The sequence below is a fragment of the Capricornis sumatraensis genome, chromosome 2, assembly GCF_032405125.1.
Source record: "Capricornis sumatraensis isolate serow.1 chromosome 2, serow.2, whole genome shotgun sequence".
Taxonomy (NCBI): domain Eukaryota; kingdom Metazoa; phylum Chordata; class Mammalia; order Artiodactyla; family Bovidae; genus Capricornis; species Capricornis sumatraensis.
The window spans coordinates 78,387,561-78,407,889 of record NC_091070.1 but is presented as its reverse complement, the minus strand read 5'-3'; the positions used below and the strand labels follow the sequence as shown (position 1 = coordinate 78,407,889).

General features: G+C 39.1%; 2 protein-coding genes across 2 annotated transcripts in view; both read right to left on the bottom strand.

The window, feature by feature from the left end:
* LOC138073034 (T cell receptor alpha chain MC.7.G5-like) overlaps positions 1 to 20,329 on the bottom strand; it is a 570,790-nt gene that overhangs the window by 289,174 nt on the left and 261,287 nt on the right. The window lies entirely within an intron of this gene.
* The window catches only part of LOC138073033 (T cell receptor alpha chain MC.7.G5-like), a 418,018-nt gene that overhangs the window by 200,272 nt on the left and 197,417 nt on the right, over positions 1 to 20,329 (bottom strand). The window contains exon 4 of the mRNA XM_068964441.1: positions 4,254 to 4,269. Coding sequence (XP_068820542.1) covers positions 4,254 to 4,269 — 16 coding nt within the window. The remainder of the gene's footprint in view (positions 1 to 4,253; positions 4,270 to 20,329) is intronic.

Here is a 20,329-nt window from a genome sequence, read left to right as displayed (position 1 = left end):
GTTTTCATTTCTGGGTATAGAAACATGGTGGATGTGGAGGAGGAATTCCCATCAGCCAGTCTCTAAGTTTATAAAGTGACTTTCTGGGTGCTTCTGGCTTCCTGAGATAAAACCTGATGGGTTGGAAAGAAAACCTGGCAACATGTTTCTAAATACAGCTCTATCTGCTTTCTGTTGTGGGGAGATGGCTCTCAGATTCTGCTGTTAGGTTATCTGTCAGTGTTACTTCTCAGCAAAATTGTCAGTCTTCATGACTTCTGTATTCTCCTGTGTCAATAAGGAGGGTAAAAAATAAATAAATAAATAATAAAATTAAAAAAAAATAAGGAGGGAGAGAATTGCCACCTAAGCAGAATTGCCACCTGCCATTTTCTCTTGCCTGGAAAATCCCATGGATGGAGGAGCCTGGTAGGCTGCAGTCCATGGGGTCGCTAAGAGTCAGGCACGACTGAGTGACTTCACTTTCACTTTTCACTTTCATGCATTGGAGAAGGAAATGGCAACCCACTCCAGTGTTCTTGCCTGGAGAATCCCAGGGATGGGGGAGCCTGGTGGGCTACCGTCTATGGGGTTGCGCAGAGTTGGACACAGCATCACTGACTCGATGGACGTGAGTCTGAGTGAACTCCGGGAGTTGGTGATGGACAGGCAGGCCTGGCCTGCTGCAATTCATGGGGTCGCAAAGAGTCGGACGCGACTGAGCGACTGAACTGAACTGAACTGAAGTGACTTAGCAGCTTCCTTTACATATGGATTTCTCTAACATGACTGCTTACTTCTTCAAAGAGAGTTTCTAGAGCGTACTTTCCTGCAGAAGCCGTGAGATGCAAGTGTGTGCTGTGCTAAGCCACGAGTTTGTGGTAAGTTGTCTTGTGGCCATAGAAAATGAATACAGATTCGGGCACCTGATAGTGGGTGCTTTTGTAACAAATATCTAAAAAGGCTGAAGGAATTTTGAGAAGTATGATAGAAAAGAATCCAAATTCCTTTGAACAGATTGTTAGTTTCAATAGAAGTCTGGACTTTAAGGACACAACTAGGGAAGCTGCAGGAGGAATTTAGGAACTGCTACTGAGAACTGAAGGAAGGGGAACTCTTGTTAGGTAGTGGCAGAAACTGCACAATTGTTTCCCGTGGTTATGCGGGAGGCTGAACTTGGTTCCAGAGCTAAGGAGATTGCTAAGCAGAGCATGAATGTACCACTGGGTTTCTTTTTGCTGCTTATAATGAAATGCAAGGGGAAATAGGTAAACTGAGGAAAAAATTGTTAAACAAACAGGAACCAGGACTGTATAAATCTGAAAATTCTCAGTTTGAAAAGACACTAAAATCAAGACAGTTGCAGCATAGAGAAAAATCTGAGTGAGACTGTACAACTTTTCATTAAAACATCAGAAAAGGTTAATGGTGGGAGTATTCAATCACATAGACGGTTCTTTCTAGAGATTAAGATGAGCCTCATAGATCCTCTCAATCAAACCAAAGGACCCCTAGGAAGCTTGAGAATATGGTCTGTCAGCCAACTGACCAGGGGCTGAAATAGAGGTTATTTGGAAAAGATTTGTGGGTGTGTCTTTTTTTAAAGACACAAACTTCATTGAATCAATGGGAGACCCATATTAGTGCAAATCCAAATTAAAGTCCCCGTGGAGCAGCAGCAGCAAGGCGTGCACGTGATCAACGTGTTTATATGTCTCTGTTGGGTAGAATCTCCTTGTTTCCAAGGAGTAGAATGTAGGGTAACAATTTTGACTCTCTCTGCCCCCTCAGTCACTTCTCCCAGAGGAGGGAAAAGCATTTCTTGATCACCCTGTTAAATTGTACCCTTCAATCTCTCTCTCAGCCTTTTATTTATTGCTTCTATAACATACATCCTAATTTGCTTGTATATTGTTTATATATCTGTTTATCCTATCTTTCTCATTAGATATTGGGGAATCTGTTGTTGGGCATATTTTTCTTCATCATCGTATCTTTGGCATCTAACACAGTGTCTGTGACCTGCCCACAAATAAATGAGATCTAAAGCGGCATGACTGCTATAGTTTCTTAAAAACTTTTTAAATTTAATTTTTATTTTATTTTGAGTATAGTTGATTTACAATTTTATGCTAGTCTCAGATGTATAGCAAAATGATTCAGTTATGCATATACATATACCCATTCTTTTTCAGATTCTTTTCCCGTATAGTATAAGATTTTATTATTGATTGATTGATGGGAGTCTAGTTGAATTACACTATTGTGTTAGTTCTCGGTATACAGCTAAGTGATTCAGTTATATATATATATATATTTATTTTCCAGATTGTTTTCCACTCTAGGTTATTACAAGATATTGAATTTTGTTCCCTGTATTATACAGGAAATCCTTATTGCTGATCCAGTTTATACATAGTAGTGTGTATCTGTTAATCCCAACTCCGAATTTCTCTCTCCCCCTACTCCTGTTCCCCTTTAGTAGCCGTAAATTTGTTCTCTGTGTCTGTGTATCTGTTTCTGTTTTGTAAATAGATTCATTTGTTCATTTGTATTACTTTTTTAGAGTTCACATTCAAGTGATAGCATATATTTGTCTTTTACTGCTCAAAGTTTTACAGTTGCCAAGGATGAGGGCGATTGCTACAGCTAAGTGTGAATCAAGGGCAGGATTTCAGTACTGAAAATGAGGATTAGAGAGTCTTCGAGGCAAGTGGAATGGCTTGAACAAGATTGTGAAGTAGTGAAGCATGCTGTGTTTTCATGGAAAGCCTTGTCTCAAGAGGAATCTGAGAAGGTTCTCTGTGGGAGGGAGACAGTGGAAGGCTGGTCTGGCTGCACTCGGCAGGGTGGATCAGCATAGGCGGTCAGAGCCGGTGGGTGGGTGTTAGGGGCCTGGGGCATTGTGGTAAAACCAGCTGTGGGAACAGCTGTCGTGGATCCTGGTTCTGGCCTGCCTACGGCCTCCTTACTGCCTGAAGTGGGAAGAGGGGTGATAAAGTCAGAAACGTTCCATCTGAGACAGGTACCAGTGTGTACAGCTAGAGGAGTTGACCTGGTGTCTGAGATCTGTAGGGAGACAAAGTTCAGGCAACAAGCTAGTTAAAAATTATTTGCTTTGGTTTGAGCAAATGCTATTTTTATGTGCCGCTCAAATACCTCAGGTACTAGATTCAGGGAGGGGAATGCTTCTGGGAAGGAGGTCTGGATACCATTTTTCTATTCCCTGAGCCCAGGGGTGGGTGGGAATGTTTTTCCAAAAACAATCAGCAGTTTCCTCCCGGGATCCCAGAGGATCACTCACAATTCCTGTTTCCCAGTGTCTTTCTGAGTGTGGGTATGTATACCCAGGCTTCTGCAGCCTAGGGTGTTTTTGGCAGACTCCTGGGGTTTTGTTTTTCTTTCTTCTTCTGCCATCATTGATGTGTGTTCTGAGAACACAATGACACAGATTCCTGACTGTCATTGTGAGCTGATGGGACCGATTCATTTAGCCTCTTGGAAGTTCTCTGAATAGCATCCATTTGTTGATTTCTAGTTACACAGAATAATAAGGTGGAAAAAGTTAACCATGTGCTAACTACAAGCAAGTAGAACCCAGATGGATTGGAACCAGAAGGCTGATGATAAAGATTCCCAAAACATCATCTTGTTACCTCCCCACCAACCAATCAGAAGAATTGTGCACGAGCTGATCACCCACCCTGAGACCCTGTCCCTCACACTGTCTTTAAAAATGCTTCTAAAAGCCTTTGGGAAATTAGGGTCTTTTGAGTGTCAACTGCAGTTTCTCCTGGCTTGCTGCCTTAAAATAAACACCGTACTTTCCTTCACTGCAACCTGGTGTCAGTAGATTGGCTTTATTATGCATTGGGTGAGTGGACGAAAGTTTGGTTTGGTAACACTATGAATGAGAGGCTTAAATAGCTCACATAGCTTAAATCTGGTATGATAAGTAGATAGTCACATGAGAAGATCTCTTCCCAGAAGTGTTATCTAAGCTCATTATGGCCAGGAACCCTTGTTCTAACCACCCCCTTATTTCTTCATTTTTTAAAAAAAGGATTAGATAATCATTACGAGTGTTTAGAAAATGTTTCCTGAATATGGAATTTTTCATGGCCTTGCAGATGGAGGTGAGAATAAGGAAAATCAGGCAGTATTATTCGTAATGCTAGGTTCTGTTCTCTGCATTATCAGTTTCTATCTCTTGGCTGAATCATTTCAGTCAGTATGTATAAATATTCTATACTATCCTGTATGCTGTCTCATGCCCCTGATAAAATATCCCTTGTTTGGCAGTTTTAAATTCAGCATGACAGGGAGGTAAGGAAGTGTGGATTTTCTTGTATTTGCCCACTGATTTCTCTGCCATGTGCCTCTCTTCCTCCCCTGGGATTTCTTTACAATATTTATAGGAAAAAATTCTAGTTTGAAAAATTCTAATTTCAAAGGGGTGGACATTAATCACATACAGTAGGAAAACAGAAAATATGAAGAAGAAAATAAAGATCACCTTTTAAATCAATTATGCAGAGAAGCTTTGTTAAAGCATTTTAGCTTTATATTTGTATGTTTACAAAATTGTAACAACGTGGTATATTCAGTTTTATTTATTTATTTTTTTCCCCTTAACAGCAAGAGTATTTCCAGATCATTAGTATGGTTTTAATGGCTGCATTTGTATAGACATTGTCATGATTTATCTAACTATTCTACCTCTGGTAGACATTTATATTTCTCCCAATTTTGACATAATAAAAACTATTACAATGAAATACTATACTTCTATAGGATTATATATGCATGTTTATAGTTATTTCCTATGAATTAAATTAGTAGGGATTAAATTAATGGGAAGGCTCATATAAACTTTCTATCTCTTTCTCTCTCTTACTCTCTCTCCCCACCTCCCTATGGTAGCAAAGCTCAGAATCCAAAGTATATGTTTTTTTCCACCACTGGAACTTGTCTTCAATTAGAAGCTTTCAGGGATTTCAAAGCATTCCTTAGCTCTTTAGTTGGGCATTGTCATTATAACTTTTCTTAAAAACCTATATCTCTAAATAAAAGAAAATTATTCGTGCTGACTGTCATCATCATGTAATACAGAGATGGGTAAAGGAAAAGGCAGCATCTTCTGCTTGTCCTGTCCCAGTCCTTTGGTCCCTTGAGAGGAGGTTAGGAGGGGGACATTCTGTACCTGGTGTTATTTGAAGTCAAAATTTCCTCTTTTGCACATGCCTTAGCTGCATGACTTGCCTTTTTGTTTTGTTTTGTTTTCTGAAAAACACCTCAGTAGAAACAGGATAGGGTCAGTTTGAACTTGTTTTATGAGTGCTATAAGTTACCTGTTGAAGATATGATAAATATGAAAGATTTTTGAAAAATATCCTGATGTAAATGTTGAAAATGAAGAAAGACATCTTGTCCCCTTATGGATTTTCAAGTGCTTTCATAATTGAGAAAACACTGAACAAATCTGAAAGACAGTTGAATTCTATGTCATCAGACAGAAGATATTGTTTTCAATTAGAGATATTGCATTGCTATGTAAAGTAAATCTGTTAGAATCATCTCATTTTTAAAAAATTCATTTTTACAGTGAAGAATGCCTTTAGCTGTCCTTTCAGTTTAGGAGAATCTGCATGGTCCTTTTATATTGATGGAATAAATTAGACCTAAATGGGCAGTGCTTCATTTGAGTGAATGTTAGTCTCTCAATTAACTAAAAGTGTCTGACTCTTTACAACCCCATGGACTGTATAGCTCGCTAGGCTCCTCTGTCCATGGAATTCTCCAGGCAAGAATACTGGAAAGGTTAGCCATTCTCTTCTCCAGGGGATCTTCTCCACCCAGGGATTGAACCCAGGGCTCCTGCAGATTCTTTACCATCTGAGCCACCAGGGAAGCCATTTAGCTGTTTACTAATCAAAAGGTTGGTGAGTCAGAGCAGGCCTCATGGTAAGCACAGCTTATAAGCACAATAATCAGTGTTCATTAACAAATATCCAACAAGTAAAGTTTCTGTAACAAGCATTCCTAGTTAACAGTTCTTGGAACCATTAGGCTAGTATTTTCATTATTATAAGAAAAGTCCTTGCTCTTTTTAGTTAACAGAGATAAGCAGAAACTTTATACAATTATAGGATAGGAAACATGATTTAGCTTATTTTTATAGTCTCTGGCTTGTAATTATGCATTCACTGTTTCTCTTAACTACCTATATGGAGTTAAAACAAGCATTAATTGAACAATTTTCATGTGTCAGGCACTGGCATTTCTATGAGGTGCATATAACTAAATATCTCAGTTTTTCAAACAGACTGAAAAGTGGAGAAATGAAGTAATTTTAAGGTCACAGAGCTAAAATCTGAAGGATTTGCATGTAGGCAGTCTGTACCTGGAGCCTGTGCTTTTTTAAAAAAAAATTTATTTATTTTTAATTGATTGATGATTGGTTTACAATAGAGCCTGTGCTTTTAATCTCTGTCTTGTATTCTTAATTTGTTTCACCAAACAAACGCTCATTATTAACCCAGTGTTTTTCAGTCTCAAAAGTCCTTGTATCAATTACTTCTTAAAATTTCTCTCAAAAATAATAGCATTTAGTTTAACTTGACTTTGCATCAGGGTTGAATTGTGGATATTTGAGGCGCCTAAAAACTCATTTCCACAAAGAGCTACTGGGTGAAAGTATACATCTGTTCACTGAGCCATTATTTCAAGGCTTCAAGAATATGTGCAGGCTGGGTCTTTTCAACACTTCACACAAACATAACTCAACGTGATGAGATCAACAAGCAACTTACATTTTAGGAGGTGACAATAGGGAATAAAAAAAGACTCCATTTTTCTATTAAGCCATTCTGTGCGTGTGCTTGCTGTCACCTGCTGATTGATGACCTCCTGCTGGCATGGCCGATTCAGGGAGAGAACCGACACAGATGTACATAAACAGTGTGGAGAATGGGGGTGTCCACTCTCCTCCTGAAGCGATGCCGCTTGGGGGTTAGATTTATCGTATATTTTATTGGCAACAGTGACTCCTATGAGGTTTCTGAGAAGGTAGAGAACAAATGTCTGCTAGGCCTTGAATGTCAATTGTTCAGAAATTCTGAAACATATGCTGGTCAATGGGTTTGCTGTCAAAATAGAAAAGATTGATAGGAGGACATTTCTTTAGAGAACAGCACGCAGTCCTATGCCTTGGAGTGCCCCTAAGGGAGGCCAATTTGCAAGGCTGGTATTTACTCTTTCATGCGGCTTAGTTGAAGCAGTTACATGGTAACGTTTTCAGTTTAACGTGGGAATGTTATTTTAAATCCTATACATGCTGCATATAAAAGTGTCCAAATGAATTATCTTATGTGTTTACTGTGTCTCAATGCTTGGTTATGTGCCTGCTTGAAACTACTGTTTGCCAGTCCCTGCTTTCATTCTGACATAGTGTCAGGGTCTCCTAACAGAGACTATATGTTCCTCGGGTGCCTCTAGTAACAAATTCCCATTTTTCAGGGTTACCCCAAATTTCATACTAACCCAAGCTATTTCTTTTAATAAGTATCCAGGTTAGTGGTTTTCAATTGGGTGTTTTGGATTCCTAATTTTTGAAATAGCACATACCCCTTGGCTGGCCTGAGGGGGCATGTGGTGCATGTGAAAGTGATTTGCCATTTTTGTAGGAGCAGGAAGACATTGAACATGGCTGATCTGGAGACTAGAAACCTAGCAGGTAAACATTGTGCAGTTTACTCAGATGTACAAACCACAACAGCTTTATTGTCTGTAACAACTTAATTTCTAACTCTAGTAACCATTTCATCAGAAAACTTATTTTAAGCAAATATAGGGTTTTCTTAGTTAAATCATAATTTTTAAAGTCAGTTCAGGATTTCCTCTGACCGTTTGGTTTTCCGTCGCTCCATCCTTGGGTTGATGTCTAAGCTCTTGAGGCCTTAGTGGTATCCTGATGCTGGTTGGGGGCAGCTGGCCCGTGTTGCCACCTGCTGGGATGCAGTGCTTTGGGTCTGGCCGGCCACATTTCTGTTTCTGTGTCTCTAGATGTCTGAGTCCCTCTGGGTTTCTAGTTGTTGATGTACATGTTCTGTGTCCCTTGAAACTGAAATCTCTCCAAATTCACTAAAGCTCTCTCAATAAATTTCCATGCTTTTTGATGTGTCTGTGAAAACTCAGCTGCTGTAACACCACTTATACAGAATGGATAGAATGGGGCTGTCTTGGGTTCTTTGGGCCCACTCTCACTACAGCACAGCTATCTCTGCCCTGGTGGAAACTTGCAAGTCTATTGTCTTTCTGATAGGAATTAGGTAAATCTCCTAGTCTCAGATTCCGACAAACCTGTCTGGGGCTCCACTGGTGGGAAGGGATATGAAGGTTGGGCACGGAGGTCTTCATCAATGTCTTAACTGTGTTGCTTTTGTTTCCATCACACCTAGGAATTCCCACAGACCTAGACATTTGTATTAAATCTAGAGTTTGTATCAACCCATATTCTCAGAGATCTTTAGTAAGGCATAAGTTTTTTTTTTTTTTAAACTCAAAGATTATAACCCAAACTGAAACGCTTTTTCTTTTATTGATTCTAGAGAAAGTGTCTAAATTTTATTTTGAAGCTTGAAAGCAAAGAATTTATTTTTAAATTTTATTTATTTTTTATTTATATATTTATACTTATTTATTTTTTCTTCTATGTTATTTGTGCTCTTCCTCCAATACAGGAAGTCAGGACTTCCTGCCTAATGTGAGAAGGATGACAGAATGAAATAAAATACACATCTGCCTATATAAAAATGGTTCTTTGTCACTGAGATGATTGGGATTGGGTACTAAGATAACCAGGTTACTATTAATAACACCTTTTTATGATATTAGAGAAAATACAAGGGATTACCTTCTGAGATACCGTAGAAGAAACTGGATAAGCTCATTAACCATGGAGTCAGATGATTTGGATTCAAATCCTGGGAGTGTGTAACAAAGTGCACATTATTTAAAATCCTTGTGCCTGGTTTCTATAACTGTGCAAATAACTGGAGTTGTTATAAGAATTAAATAAGTTAATAATATACACTACTCAGAACAGAAACTGTTCAACAGTAAGCACTTAATAAATATTAATTATTGCTATTAGATATTGCCAGGTTATGTACTGAAAACATTTAAAAGTGATTGTCTCATATATACATGTTCCAAATAATGCACATAGCATCCAAATTTAGATATTTTGTTCCCTTTCCAGTTATTTTGCCCATATTATCTACTTGTAACTTTTTTTTTTGCTCTCTTCATAAAACTGATTAGTTTGCACTGATAAAACATTTTTTTATCCATCTGGAATTGCTCAATACAAAATGTACCTACCAGAATTGGTCAAACTATGAGGTTAAGGGCATAATCCTCCAGAGTGCCAAGTCTACCCAAAACTTAGGACCTCAGTTTCAAGGATTAGGAACCAACTACAAAGTTAAAAGGAAGAGTCGACACAACAATGTCCTTACTTCTGACAACTTCAAGTTTAGGGGTTCTCAGAAACCACATGTAGGTTTCATTATATGCTAGAAAGACTCGAAGAACTCTTTGAAACTTATTATACTCATGGCTATTTTTATTGTAGGAAAAGAATACATTAAAACCAGCCAATGTAAGAGAGGCCTAGGACAGTCTGTGAAGATTCCAAACTTGAAGCTCCCATTGTCCTCAGCGATGGCTTATCTTCTCAGCATCAATGTGTGACAATACTCACAGAGTAATGCCAGCCCAGGAAGCACACCTGTGCTTTGGTGTCCAGAGTTCTTCTTGGGGTTTCATTATGTAGACACAATTGATTAATTGCCCACGTGGTTGAATTTAGTCTCAGGTTTGATCAATATCATGTAACTGAAAGTCCCCACCACAATTGATATGGTTCGTCTTTCTGGCATGACCAGCCTCCGATGCTAATATTATTAGGTTAGGCCAGCCTCAAGCTGAGTCATCTTGTTAACAGGAACTGTCAAATGTGATCCAAGGGGTCCACTGTCTTCAACAAGGATGCTCCTATGATTCTGGAGCTTCCAAAGATTTAGAGATTCCCTTCCAGGAGCTGGGACAAAGGCCTGTCTTTGGTCAAGGCTAAATTCTTTACTATATATTAATAGGAGAATAAGCAAATTTTATTATCCATAATCCAAAATTTCCCCTTTCTCTCAGGGTCTAGCTCACTACAATCTCTCACCTCAGCTCATTCAATTTAGGAGATGATTAGTCTAACATTGTTTCTGTGTCTACTCTGCACACAAACATATTCTCTGCAGTTTTCCATGTTAACACCTGCCTTTGTGTGAATTCTCTTTAAGGTTTTTATTTTTTGTCTCCACTCTTATTGAGCTACAGCCTCACTCCCGAGACACTGCTTCTTGTGCTTCTAATCCTCTTCCATCAGAAATTGAGTTAATGGAGGTGTCACTGGGAGCATTCACAGTGAAGGAACAGTCCAATGCAGAGTAAGATAGATGCCTGATGGCTGAGATTCATTCATTTATCAACTATTTATCACATCTTTTTTCTGTGCCAGGTACTATTCTGAACACAGCATATTCAGTGATGTTTAGAGGTTCATGGGAAAGGCAGATATTTATTGTACACAAAAATGCATAGCAATTGTGATAAGGTCTACAAAGCAGAACTTGTTTTACTGTTTCAAAAAAAGTTATAGGTTTCTTTGAAACAATAAAACAGAGAGGAAAATTTAGATGTGGAGGGGGGCAGGAAATTGTTCATTGAGGAAGTGACATTTAACTCCAGATTTAAAGAATGGGTAAGGATTAGCCTAGTGACTGGAACTCTCATTTGATATGAGCTGGTAAGAATGGCATTGATGTAAGCCCCAAATTTAGTCTTTGTATTGTCTCCCCACTCCCACAAAATGAGGAAAATAATCTTTAATGAAACTTGAAAGTCAAAGGGCTTTGTATTTAAGGCTCTAACTGGCTCTGGAGTCAAAAAGAAATCTAGTGAAGATAATTAGTGAAGTTGTGAAAACATTCCAAGAGGAGGAGCCTTTGGAAAGTTTTCAGGTTGTCTCATTCCCATGTGCATAACAGTTGAAAGCTTTTAAAAAATCTTTCAGGAGGTTATGCTAATGGAATCTAGCTTATGAGATTCACTGTGCTTTCATTCCATGATATATCTTGGGCTGGTCATCAGAATAGACTGTTCTTTTTCATAGTTACTGCTCTGGCAAGCAAAGGAACCAGAAATCATAGTACAACATCACTAGTATTCCTTGTTAAGACGAATCAATGTGCTGCGATGAAAAGGTTAGGCAGCACTAATATCCAGCTTAAAGTATACTGAAATGAAAGCCAGGGTGGGCTTCAGAGTAAACACTGTGAAATGTCAGTGTGATCCATAACAAGAAAGAAAGAGTAATCGGCTTTACTTAGTCTAAGCAGATAGGGATTTTGGAAGCGGTATTAGCTGTCTAGAAGAATCATTAGTCAGTCTAGAGAAACAGACTCTGGGCCTGACTTCTGAGAGCAAAGACCAGAACCACCCATCCAACTGGCCTAGTAAGGAGGTGGCTGTCCCTGTGCCAATCACAGGACCACTTGATGGTGGTGAATCTTTTGGACTGGAAGTGGCCTCCAGTGCCACCAGCCACAGAACATGCAGCCAGGCTGGCCCAACCAGGAAGTTACTGCTCCTGAACCAATGAAGATGATGCTGTTGCTGCCAACCTGAGAACAATGCAACCTCTACTGTCTCCCACCAAGGAAAGTAATGTCCTTGCCTAGACTACTCTCCATGTGCCTCACCTCCCAATTTAAGGCAATGGAGCATGGGAAGTAGGTTAAAAAGTTTTTCTGCCTTGGGAAGGGAAAGTTCACAGCATGAGAAACTGTCAGTGTGGGCATCATGTCTAATACTTTTCAGAAGCTGTTAATGATGGTTGTTCTTTAAAGTAAAAAATAATGCCCAGAGAAATACAACAGCCAAGATGATTGTAAGGATAACTGGAAAAGTCCAAAGAATTATAGATCCTCAATCTAAGAAGATGAAGAATGAGAGGAAATATGGAAAGTATTTAATAATTTAATGATGTCACAATATATAGTGTAATGAACTCAATCATTATAATGAGTAAAACTGAGTTTTGAGGTTGATTTAAGTATAAAAACTTTAAATCTTACAAAGCCACATTTTTACAAGTGTCTGCATGGTTTGAATTTATCTCAACTCAACATTATGCATAAATGAATTAAAGGTAAGATATGAGATAAAAACTAGTTTTTAAAGAAAATTGTATGATTGATATCAGAAACAAATTAGGTTTATTAGTAACTGTTTCCCAGTGCTATAGATGGGTGACATTTATTTTTGTCCTTACTATTTAACTCCATCAGATGCAATTGTTTCTTAAATATTTATGTGAAGCAATTTTTTGTTTAGTGATGGGAGCTAGTGATGAGAATTAAAAAGTGAAATGTATGAAATTATTAAATAATTAAGGAATGTATGATCAAGCAATGAACTCCTTTTAAATTCTAGGTACACTTGAAGAGACTGTTTCCTCTAATCTTTCCATGGCCTGCCATTTACACTTGCCAGAGCCTCATTCTGCTGAATATTTGAGGGCATTTGCTACAGATCTCCAGGGTTCTCTCTTTGTGTACTTCTCTTTTGTCTAGTATTCTGTCCTGTGGGCTCTAGCTCCTCCAATCTCAGCTCCTGTGTCCTTGACTCAGGAAAGTCACAGGGTTCTCACTCAGTTTCCCCTCCCTGTGCCAGAGACTGGAAACTCTCCCAAGGTAAGAATCTGGGGGCAATGTTTGGGCTCCCCTCATTTGTTTCCCATCTTTCAGGGATAGCTGTCATCTGTTGCCTGGTGTACAGTGTCTTGGAAACTGTTGTTTTATGTAATTTGTCTGGGGAATTTTTTTTTTTTTTGTTGTTGTTGTTTCAGTTGAAGGGTAATCTGGTCTTCTCTTTTTCTATCTTGGCTGGAAGCAGAATTCCAGATCATATGATTTGTAGTGGTTGTATCCATTGTACAGATGAGCCAACATTTTTTAAATCATTTTCTCTATTGGTAGACATTCAGGTTTCTCCTTCTTGATTCTTAACATTTTTGGTCTTTTCCCCTTTTTCCAAAATGGTTGCTTCTATTTGGCCCCACATCATAGGCCCTAGTTGTTATTTATTTTCTTACAGCTTAGGTTTCAGAACCATTTTTGACACAGAAAAAAATAAAGAGACAGCTTCATCTTCAGCTTCAACTCCAGCCTGAGCTAGGATTATCCTCCCACCAAGACATCATTGGCTACATCTTACTGCTTCTGCTTTCTGTCATTCCAACTGTCAATAAAATGAAAGATATTCTAAAAGTTCATTTATACTTTGTGAAATTTCAACACTGGTTTCTCATCAGGAAATGGGGGCTTGAAATTAGAATTAACTTGATAAGCCTTTGGAAACAGAACCATGTCTGAGGTTAGTAGAGGTTGTTAGGTTTTTGGAGAACTCTGTTAGGTCTCAAGGACAAACAGAAGAGATGAGAAAAAAGACAAGAAAGAGAGAAAAGGTTATGGAGGTGTGGTGGTGGGTGGTCATTGGCCTTTGTTAGCTCCAGGTCACCACTGACCCACTCACTCCCACTGCGGTCCTATTATGGAAGTCATTGGTGTGTTTAGAGCTGATCCTCTTTTGTGTCTTTTCCCAAGACGGAATCCATGGAGCATGGTCTCAGGGCTGGCTTTGTGCCTTACCGCTTTGTGTTTGAACAACTTGCTATAAAATTGTCTCTTCATCAGGAGAAATTCCTGTATTGATAAGATTCAATATCTTAGGACTTCAATGAAGAGATTTAAACTTTCATTAATAGTTGAAATGTTGGAAGACTTAAACAAATGAAATGAAAAAGACTGATGAATGACTGATGAGTGTCTGTCCTTGATGAGGAAATGGGGTTTAGGAGTCCGACCCCTTTCTTTAACTGGAGAAGGGAGCAATGTTTCAGGACTTGAGAAAACATAGGAAGTTTGAAGGGGAAGTGGAGAGCCAAAGAACATAATTTAATGTGCCAGAGCGGAATGAATAAATAGCTAAAATGATTCCCAGAAGCATGAAAATAATATAATGGCTAGAAATTTTATGGCCTCTCTAAGTGTTAGGTGAGGCAGAATGAAACCTTTGAGCTGAGCATCCAGCCTTATACACATTGATTAGCGTGTGCCTGTGGATGGAATTGGGATGCAGTCAACATAATTTAGCCTCAAATTCCCTCAGCATCCAATCCTTTGAAACATAAAGGTTTCAGGCTCTCACATTTGAGTTCAGAGTGACCAAGGGAGAATCAGGGACACACAGAGTCATACAATTCTTTGGCTTGATGGAAGGGAGTGTCTTTTAGCTGGTCCTGCTGGCTCTGGCTGACTGTTCCTGTCCTCCTTCACTGATTGGTGTGCTTGGATAGATCAGTTTGGTTAATAAGGCCTTCACCAAGAAAAGAACACACAACTAAGAAAATATATATTGTCTTCCCTAATAGCAGAATATGACTGTGATATCCAGGAAGCTAGTATGAAATAGTGTCCTGCGACTTTTTTCCAATATCCTAAACCTCTTTGGAAGATGCTTTTATTTACTATCTGACAGGACACATTTATCTGAAGTATAGTCTGAATAAATGGACTTTCGACACTTGTTCATTCTTTTTCCCTGTCTCCTGACTGTATATCTTGAGCAAATAACATTTTTTTTTTTTAAAAAAAGGGACCCATGCAATCTATGTTTTTACAAACTCTACAATCTTCCTTGCCTAAATGAAAAATATTGCTTGCTCAAATGTGCTTTGAATTTTATTCCAAATTCCAGTGGCCACAGAATCCTTGACTTATTTTCAAATAGCTAACGCTTGAGGCCAAATGTAGATCTCTCAGGCTGGGAGAGGTTGTTAGGGACCATCTAGAATTTCCCTCTGTGTTACAGACTGTACTGTTGGAGTGCATGTGTAACGTATGAAGTCTCCCACTCATGACCAACAGACAAATTTAAGTCATGCTGTCCATTATGTAGCTTCTACTCAGTGGTATTTCTAAATGTTATAATGATATGCTATGCATGGTGCATGCTAAGTTGCTTCAGTTGTTTCCGACTCTGTGCGACCCCGTGGACAGCAGCTCACCAGGCTCCCCTGTCTACAGGATTCTCCGGGCAAGAATACTGGAGTGGGTTGCCATTTCCTTCTCCAGAATGATAAGACAATCTGATAAGTAAATTTTTATATCCTCTGACAGTCTGATCTTTCTGTCCAAGAGTACACTGTGACTTCTAGCAGAAAGACTAAACAAAGATATTTAATTCATAAAATCTATTTCCTGATCTGAACCTTTTAAATAGAGTGGGAATTTGTTATGAAATATTAATGAAGGTTACATACACGTACACAGACACACTTCGAGTCATCACAAAGCTCTGCTCTGAAATAATACTTAAAAGAAAATAAACATCGAATTTAGCAGTAGTGAATCCAAACCTGGACAGGAGTCAGTGGGAAGAAAAACACAAGCTGCAACTAGTTACCAGCTATGGATTTTAAGGGTCTTTTTTAGGCTTGTGGGCTACATTCTTAGGGTAAACTGTATCTGGATGACTTGGCCTTTCTCTTGCAAAATTCCAGAAGCTGCCATCACACAGAATAAAATATTATTGGCGCTCTCTGGAGTAGTGCCATGGGCAGGCACTGCTTGTGGGGCCTGGGGTCTCTGGGGTTCTTGTCTCATCCTGTGTGACAGACACTGGGGGAGCAGTGATTGCTTGGTCTATGCTTCTTTGGCATCTTTCCTTTCAACTGCAATGACTTCAATGAGGGTAAATATAATTCTGAAGTGCTACCTTGAATTTATTTAGAAAAAGAGAAATTTCATGACTTTTATTGGAGGATGATTGAAAATGTCACCTTTCCCTCAGAACTTCTCTTTGGCTGATACAATGTTAGTCTTCCCACAATCAACATTAATTTTTCAAACATTTGTTGCGCTAGAAGAGACTTAGGTATTGCCTTAATAAGGTATATAACCAGGACATATGCTAATTCAGCTAAGAAAATTTAAACTTGAGCTACTCAAACTTCAGGGCTAATGCAGAAAACAGTTAAATTACAAGTAAGAATGTAGGCAATCCCCCAGAGGTCACTCTTCTGCAAACGAATAATTTACATTTATTTAGTGATTTAATCCATGACCATCTTTAGTTTTATAAATTAGATATGAGTTTCTATCAATAGTAACAGTAAAGGAACACCTTAAAATAGTTTTACCTTCTGAAAAGGTACCCTGTTGTCTTCTGTTCTAGGAACAAACCAACCAACAGAATAGCAAACTGCTCCCTCACCTCTGTTTTGTTCTCAGCTATCATTTACCTGCTTTCTTTCCCAACACAATTTCTCAAATGAACTATCTTTTCTGCTTCTATTGCTTTACTTCCCATTAACTCTGTATTTCCTGTGTACTCAGCTGTGTCTGACTCTTTGTGACCCCATGGACTGTAGCCCACCAGGTTCCTCTGTCCATGGAATTTTCCAGGCAAGAATACTGGAGTGGGTTGCCATTTCCTACTCCAGGAGATCTTCCTGACCCAGGGATCGAACCTGTGTTTCTGGTGTCTCCTGCATCGGCGGGCGGATTCTTTACCAACTGGGCCATATTATTTTTATTTAACCAATTTCAATTCATTGTCCATCCTCCCAACTCAGGACACTGTTTCTGCCAAATGCACTAGAACTCCCTTGCTGCAAATCCAGTGGTCACCTTTGTTATTATCTTGCTCAACCTCTCAGCAGTCCTCTCTTTCAGTTATACAGGTCCCTCTCTTGGCTCTTTTGATTTTCCCCTGCCATATGGTCACTACCTCTCGGTCCTCTTTGCTGCGTTTTTTCCCTTTTCTGCTCACCTTTGTGTCATAGTACCCAAATCTGATTCAAGTTCTCTTCACTAACTCTATTTATTCCCAGAAAATCTATCTCCCCATGTCCCTTGGCTTTACATGCTATCTACATATCAATGACAGCTGAAGTTTTAGATCTATCCCTGATCTCTTTATTAAGTTCCAAATTCATTTATTGAACTTTGTCTATGGCATCTTCATTTAGATTTCTAATGGGTATCATAAACCCAGTATAGCTAAAATATAAATCTTAATTTCTCTTCAAACCTGTTCCAGTCTTTTGGGCTCCAAAATCACTGCAGATGGTTACTGCAGCCATGAAATTAAAAGACACTTGCTCCTTGGAAGAAAAGTTATGATCAACCTAGACAACATATTAAAAACATATTTAGCACCAAGTCCATGTGAGAGAAGAATGGTCTAAAGTACACTGAAGAGGGCATTGAGAAACTAAGCAAGGGGCAACAGTACTACCACATCCGAGCCTACAAACCCAAGGGGGCCCTTTACAATGCCCGGCGCCTAACTGGATTCCATGAAACCTCCAACATCAAGGACTTCTCTGCCAGCGTGGCCAACCTTGGTGCCAGCATCCACATCCCTCGGACTGTTGGCCAGGAGAAGAAAGGCTGCTTTGAAGACCGTCACCCGTCTGCCAACTGTGACCCCTCCGCCATGACGGAAGCCCTCATCCGCACATGTCTTCTGAACGAAATGGGCAAGGAGCTCTTCCAGTACAAGAACTAAGTGGCCTAGGCTTGCAGCCCTCGAAACCCCTCTCAATTCTACATCTTGCCCCCACTCTCGCCCCTCTCAATGTCATAATAGCAATAACTCAAAGGGTGGAAAATCAAGTTGTTGTTTTTTTTAATTGCTCACACCCAGTTAATATCTCTTGCTTTCTTTAGTCAGGATTGAAGGAGTCAAGTTTTTTTAATCACTTTACAACCATCTGCCTATCTCCGCCCTTTTCTTTTTCCTATCACCAAAGCTTTCTCGTGCATTCGTTGGGTGTGGGGAAACATAACCATTGCTTCAATTTAATCAGGTGTGTTTGCCCAATATGCATAGCTTTCTGGACAGAGAGCCCAGTCATTGTGAAGGCATGGGGAGCACTTTTCTGAGTGGTTTCTGAGGGACTGGGGTGCTGGATTCTGAGGTTAGGATTTCCCTTCTTGGTGGGAAGTTCCATTACTTACGAAGTTGTAACCAACTTTCTATTAAAAGTGAGACTTAGGGGGAAAGGAAGGGTGGGAAGTTAGGTGGGAACATACCCTAGATCTCCTGGTGTGGTGCTTCCCTTGCCTGGGGCTCAACGCCCTGACAGTCTCAGCGTAAATGGATGGATGCTGCTGCTGCTGCTAAGCCCTACCTTAAAATAAAAAGTTCTCATTTTGTGGTCCTCCATTTATAACACAAAGCAGAGTAGTATTTTTATATTTAAATGTAAAAACAAAAAATATATATATGTGTGTGTGTGCAGATAAATGTGTGTTTTCTCTTTAGAGAGAAAAAGCCACTCTGGTTATGGGGAACCCAAATTTGAGACAAGTAGTCTGGTTAGAAATAAAGATCTCCTTTTGAATTGGGGTGGGGATGGGGCAGCCGTGCTGGAAAGGGTGGCTGTTTGGGGCTGTTATTCCATCACTACCACTTCAGAGATTCTCTCTGCCCTGCTTGCCCTTCTGGGGAGGCTGACGTCGGTTGGTTAACAGGTGGAAGTCCATGATATCAGTAGCCATCACCTGAGCCCTGGGTTTAAAAAGGCACACACGTACTTGTACACACAGGAATTTGGAAATATGTGTTGACTGGTCAACTTGAGCATGTTACTGACAAGGGGGTAGTGGGTTTTTTTTTTCCCCAGTGGGACTAGCATGTCACTAAAGCAGGCCTTTTGATACATTAAAGGACACTTTTTTAAAAAAAAGCAAAACAGAAGTTTATATTTTAATCTTATTTATAGGGTTTCTAAGTCTTTGTTTTACAGAATTGCTTGTTTGCTTCAGCTGTCTCCCCATCTCTGCTCTGGAGGAGATGGGACAAGTCTGGAGTTCAAACAGTTGTAATTTTGTACCTTGGTGTTTGTTCTCTGAGTGTGAAATATTCCCTTCCTTTGTTAAGATTCCTGAGGAGTTACTATTTTTTTTCTTTTATAATAAAACAAACCCCACTTTTGTCCTTAAAAAAATGAATAAAACAGTATGATTAATGTACCCAGTATTTGTGAAATAAATGTGGTTTAGCATCACTTTTCTTGGCTCTTTAATGAAGAAGACTAACTCTTAATCCTGAGGAAGTGTTTAATTCTTATGAATTTTCTCACAAGTGTGACAGGCTCAGAATAGCAAGTAATGTTTGTCACCTTCCCTGGACAACAGTCTTATCCAGGGTGAAGAACGTGGATGCATGTAAAAGTGAATATAACCATAGGATGAACAGTGTGTCTATTAGGTCATAAGCTCCTTGACAGCAGAGTGTCTCAGACATTTTATCCATGGAGCCTAGAAGTGCTTTCACCTAGTTACTCACATTTACTGAATTGAAATGTTAAAATATTAAGGAAAAAGATGGAATCCTAAACCTGTCCAGAAATAAAAAAAAAAGTCATAAAAGAGAAAGATTCAAAGTGGTATCACCCTACTTAACAGCAACTCTGGATATAAAGAAATAGTGGAATGCTACCTTCAAAGTACTGAGAGAGTCACCAGAAGTGCTCTGTACTTCCCTCTCATTAAAAAACTCAATGGAAATAGCTTCTCTTCCCCAATATTGGAAATACTGATGGAATTTCAACTTATAGTCTTATATTCAGTCAAAATACTAATCAAGTGTGAAGGTAGAATAAAGATATTTTCAGGCATGCAAAGAGTGATGGAAGAAAAGTCCCATGCAGCTTTTATTTACAGACGTTTCAGAGAATGTGTTTTATAAAAAATAAGGACTGAATCAAAAAATGAAGATACGTGAGGTTCAAGATGCAAGATAACCAGTACGGTGAGCAATGCTAAAAAGTCCAGGATAACATTTGTGCAACAAAGTCAAAGAGTGATTAGTTCACACAGGACTGATGATAGAGGTCAAGGAACAGAGAATCTGTACAAAAAAAAAAAAAAAAAAAGGATACTCTACTTGATATATTTGATGCATTTGGGAGAAATTATTAACAAATATTTTAAAAAATCTGTTGAAGAACTCACAAAATAAATAGGAAATTGATATAGGACAAATGAAAAAAATGAGGCAATTATTAACTACAAGTTCCCTGATAGCTCAGTTGGTAAAGAATTTGCCTGCAATGCAGGAGACCCTGAGTCAATTCCTGGGTTGGGAAGATCCCCTGGAGAAGGGACAGGCTACCCACTCCAGTATTCTGGCCTGGAGAATTCGCAGAGTCAGACAT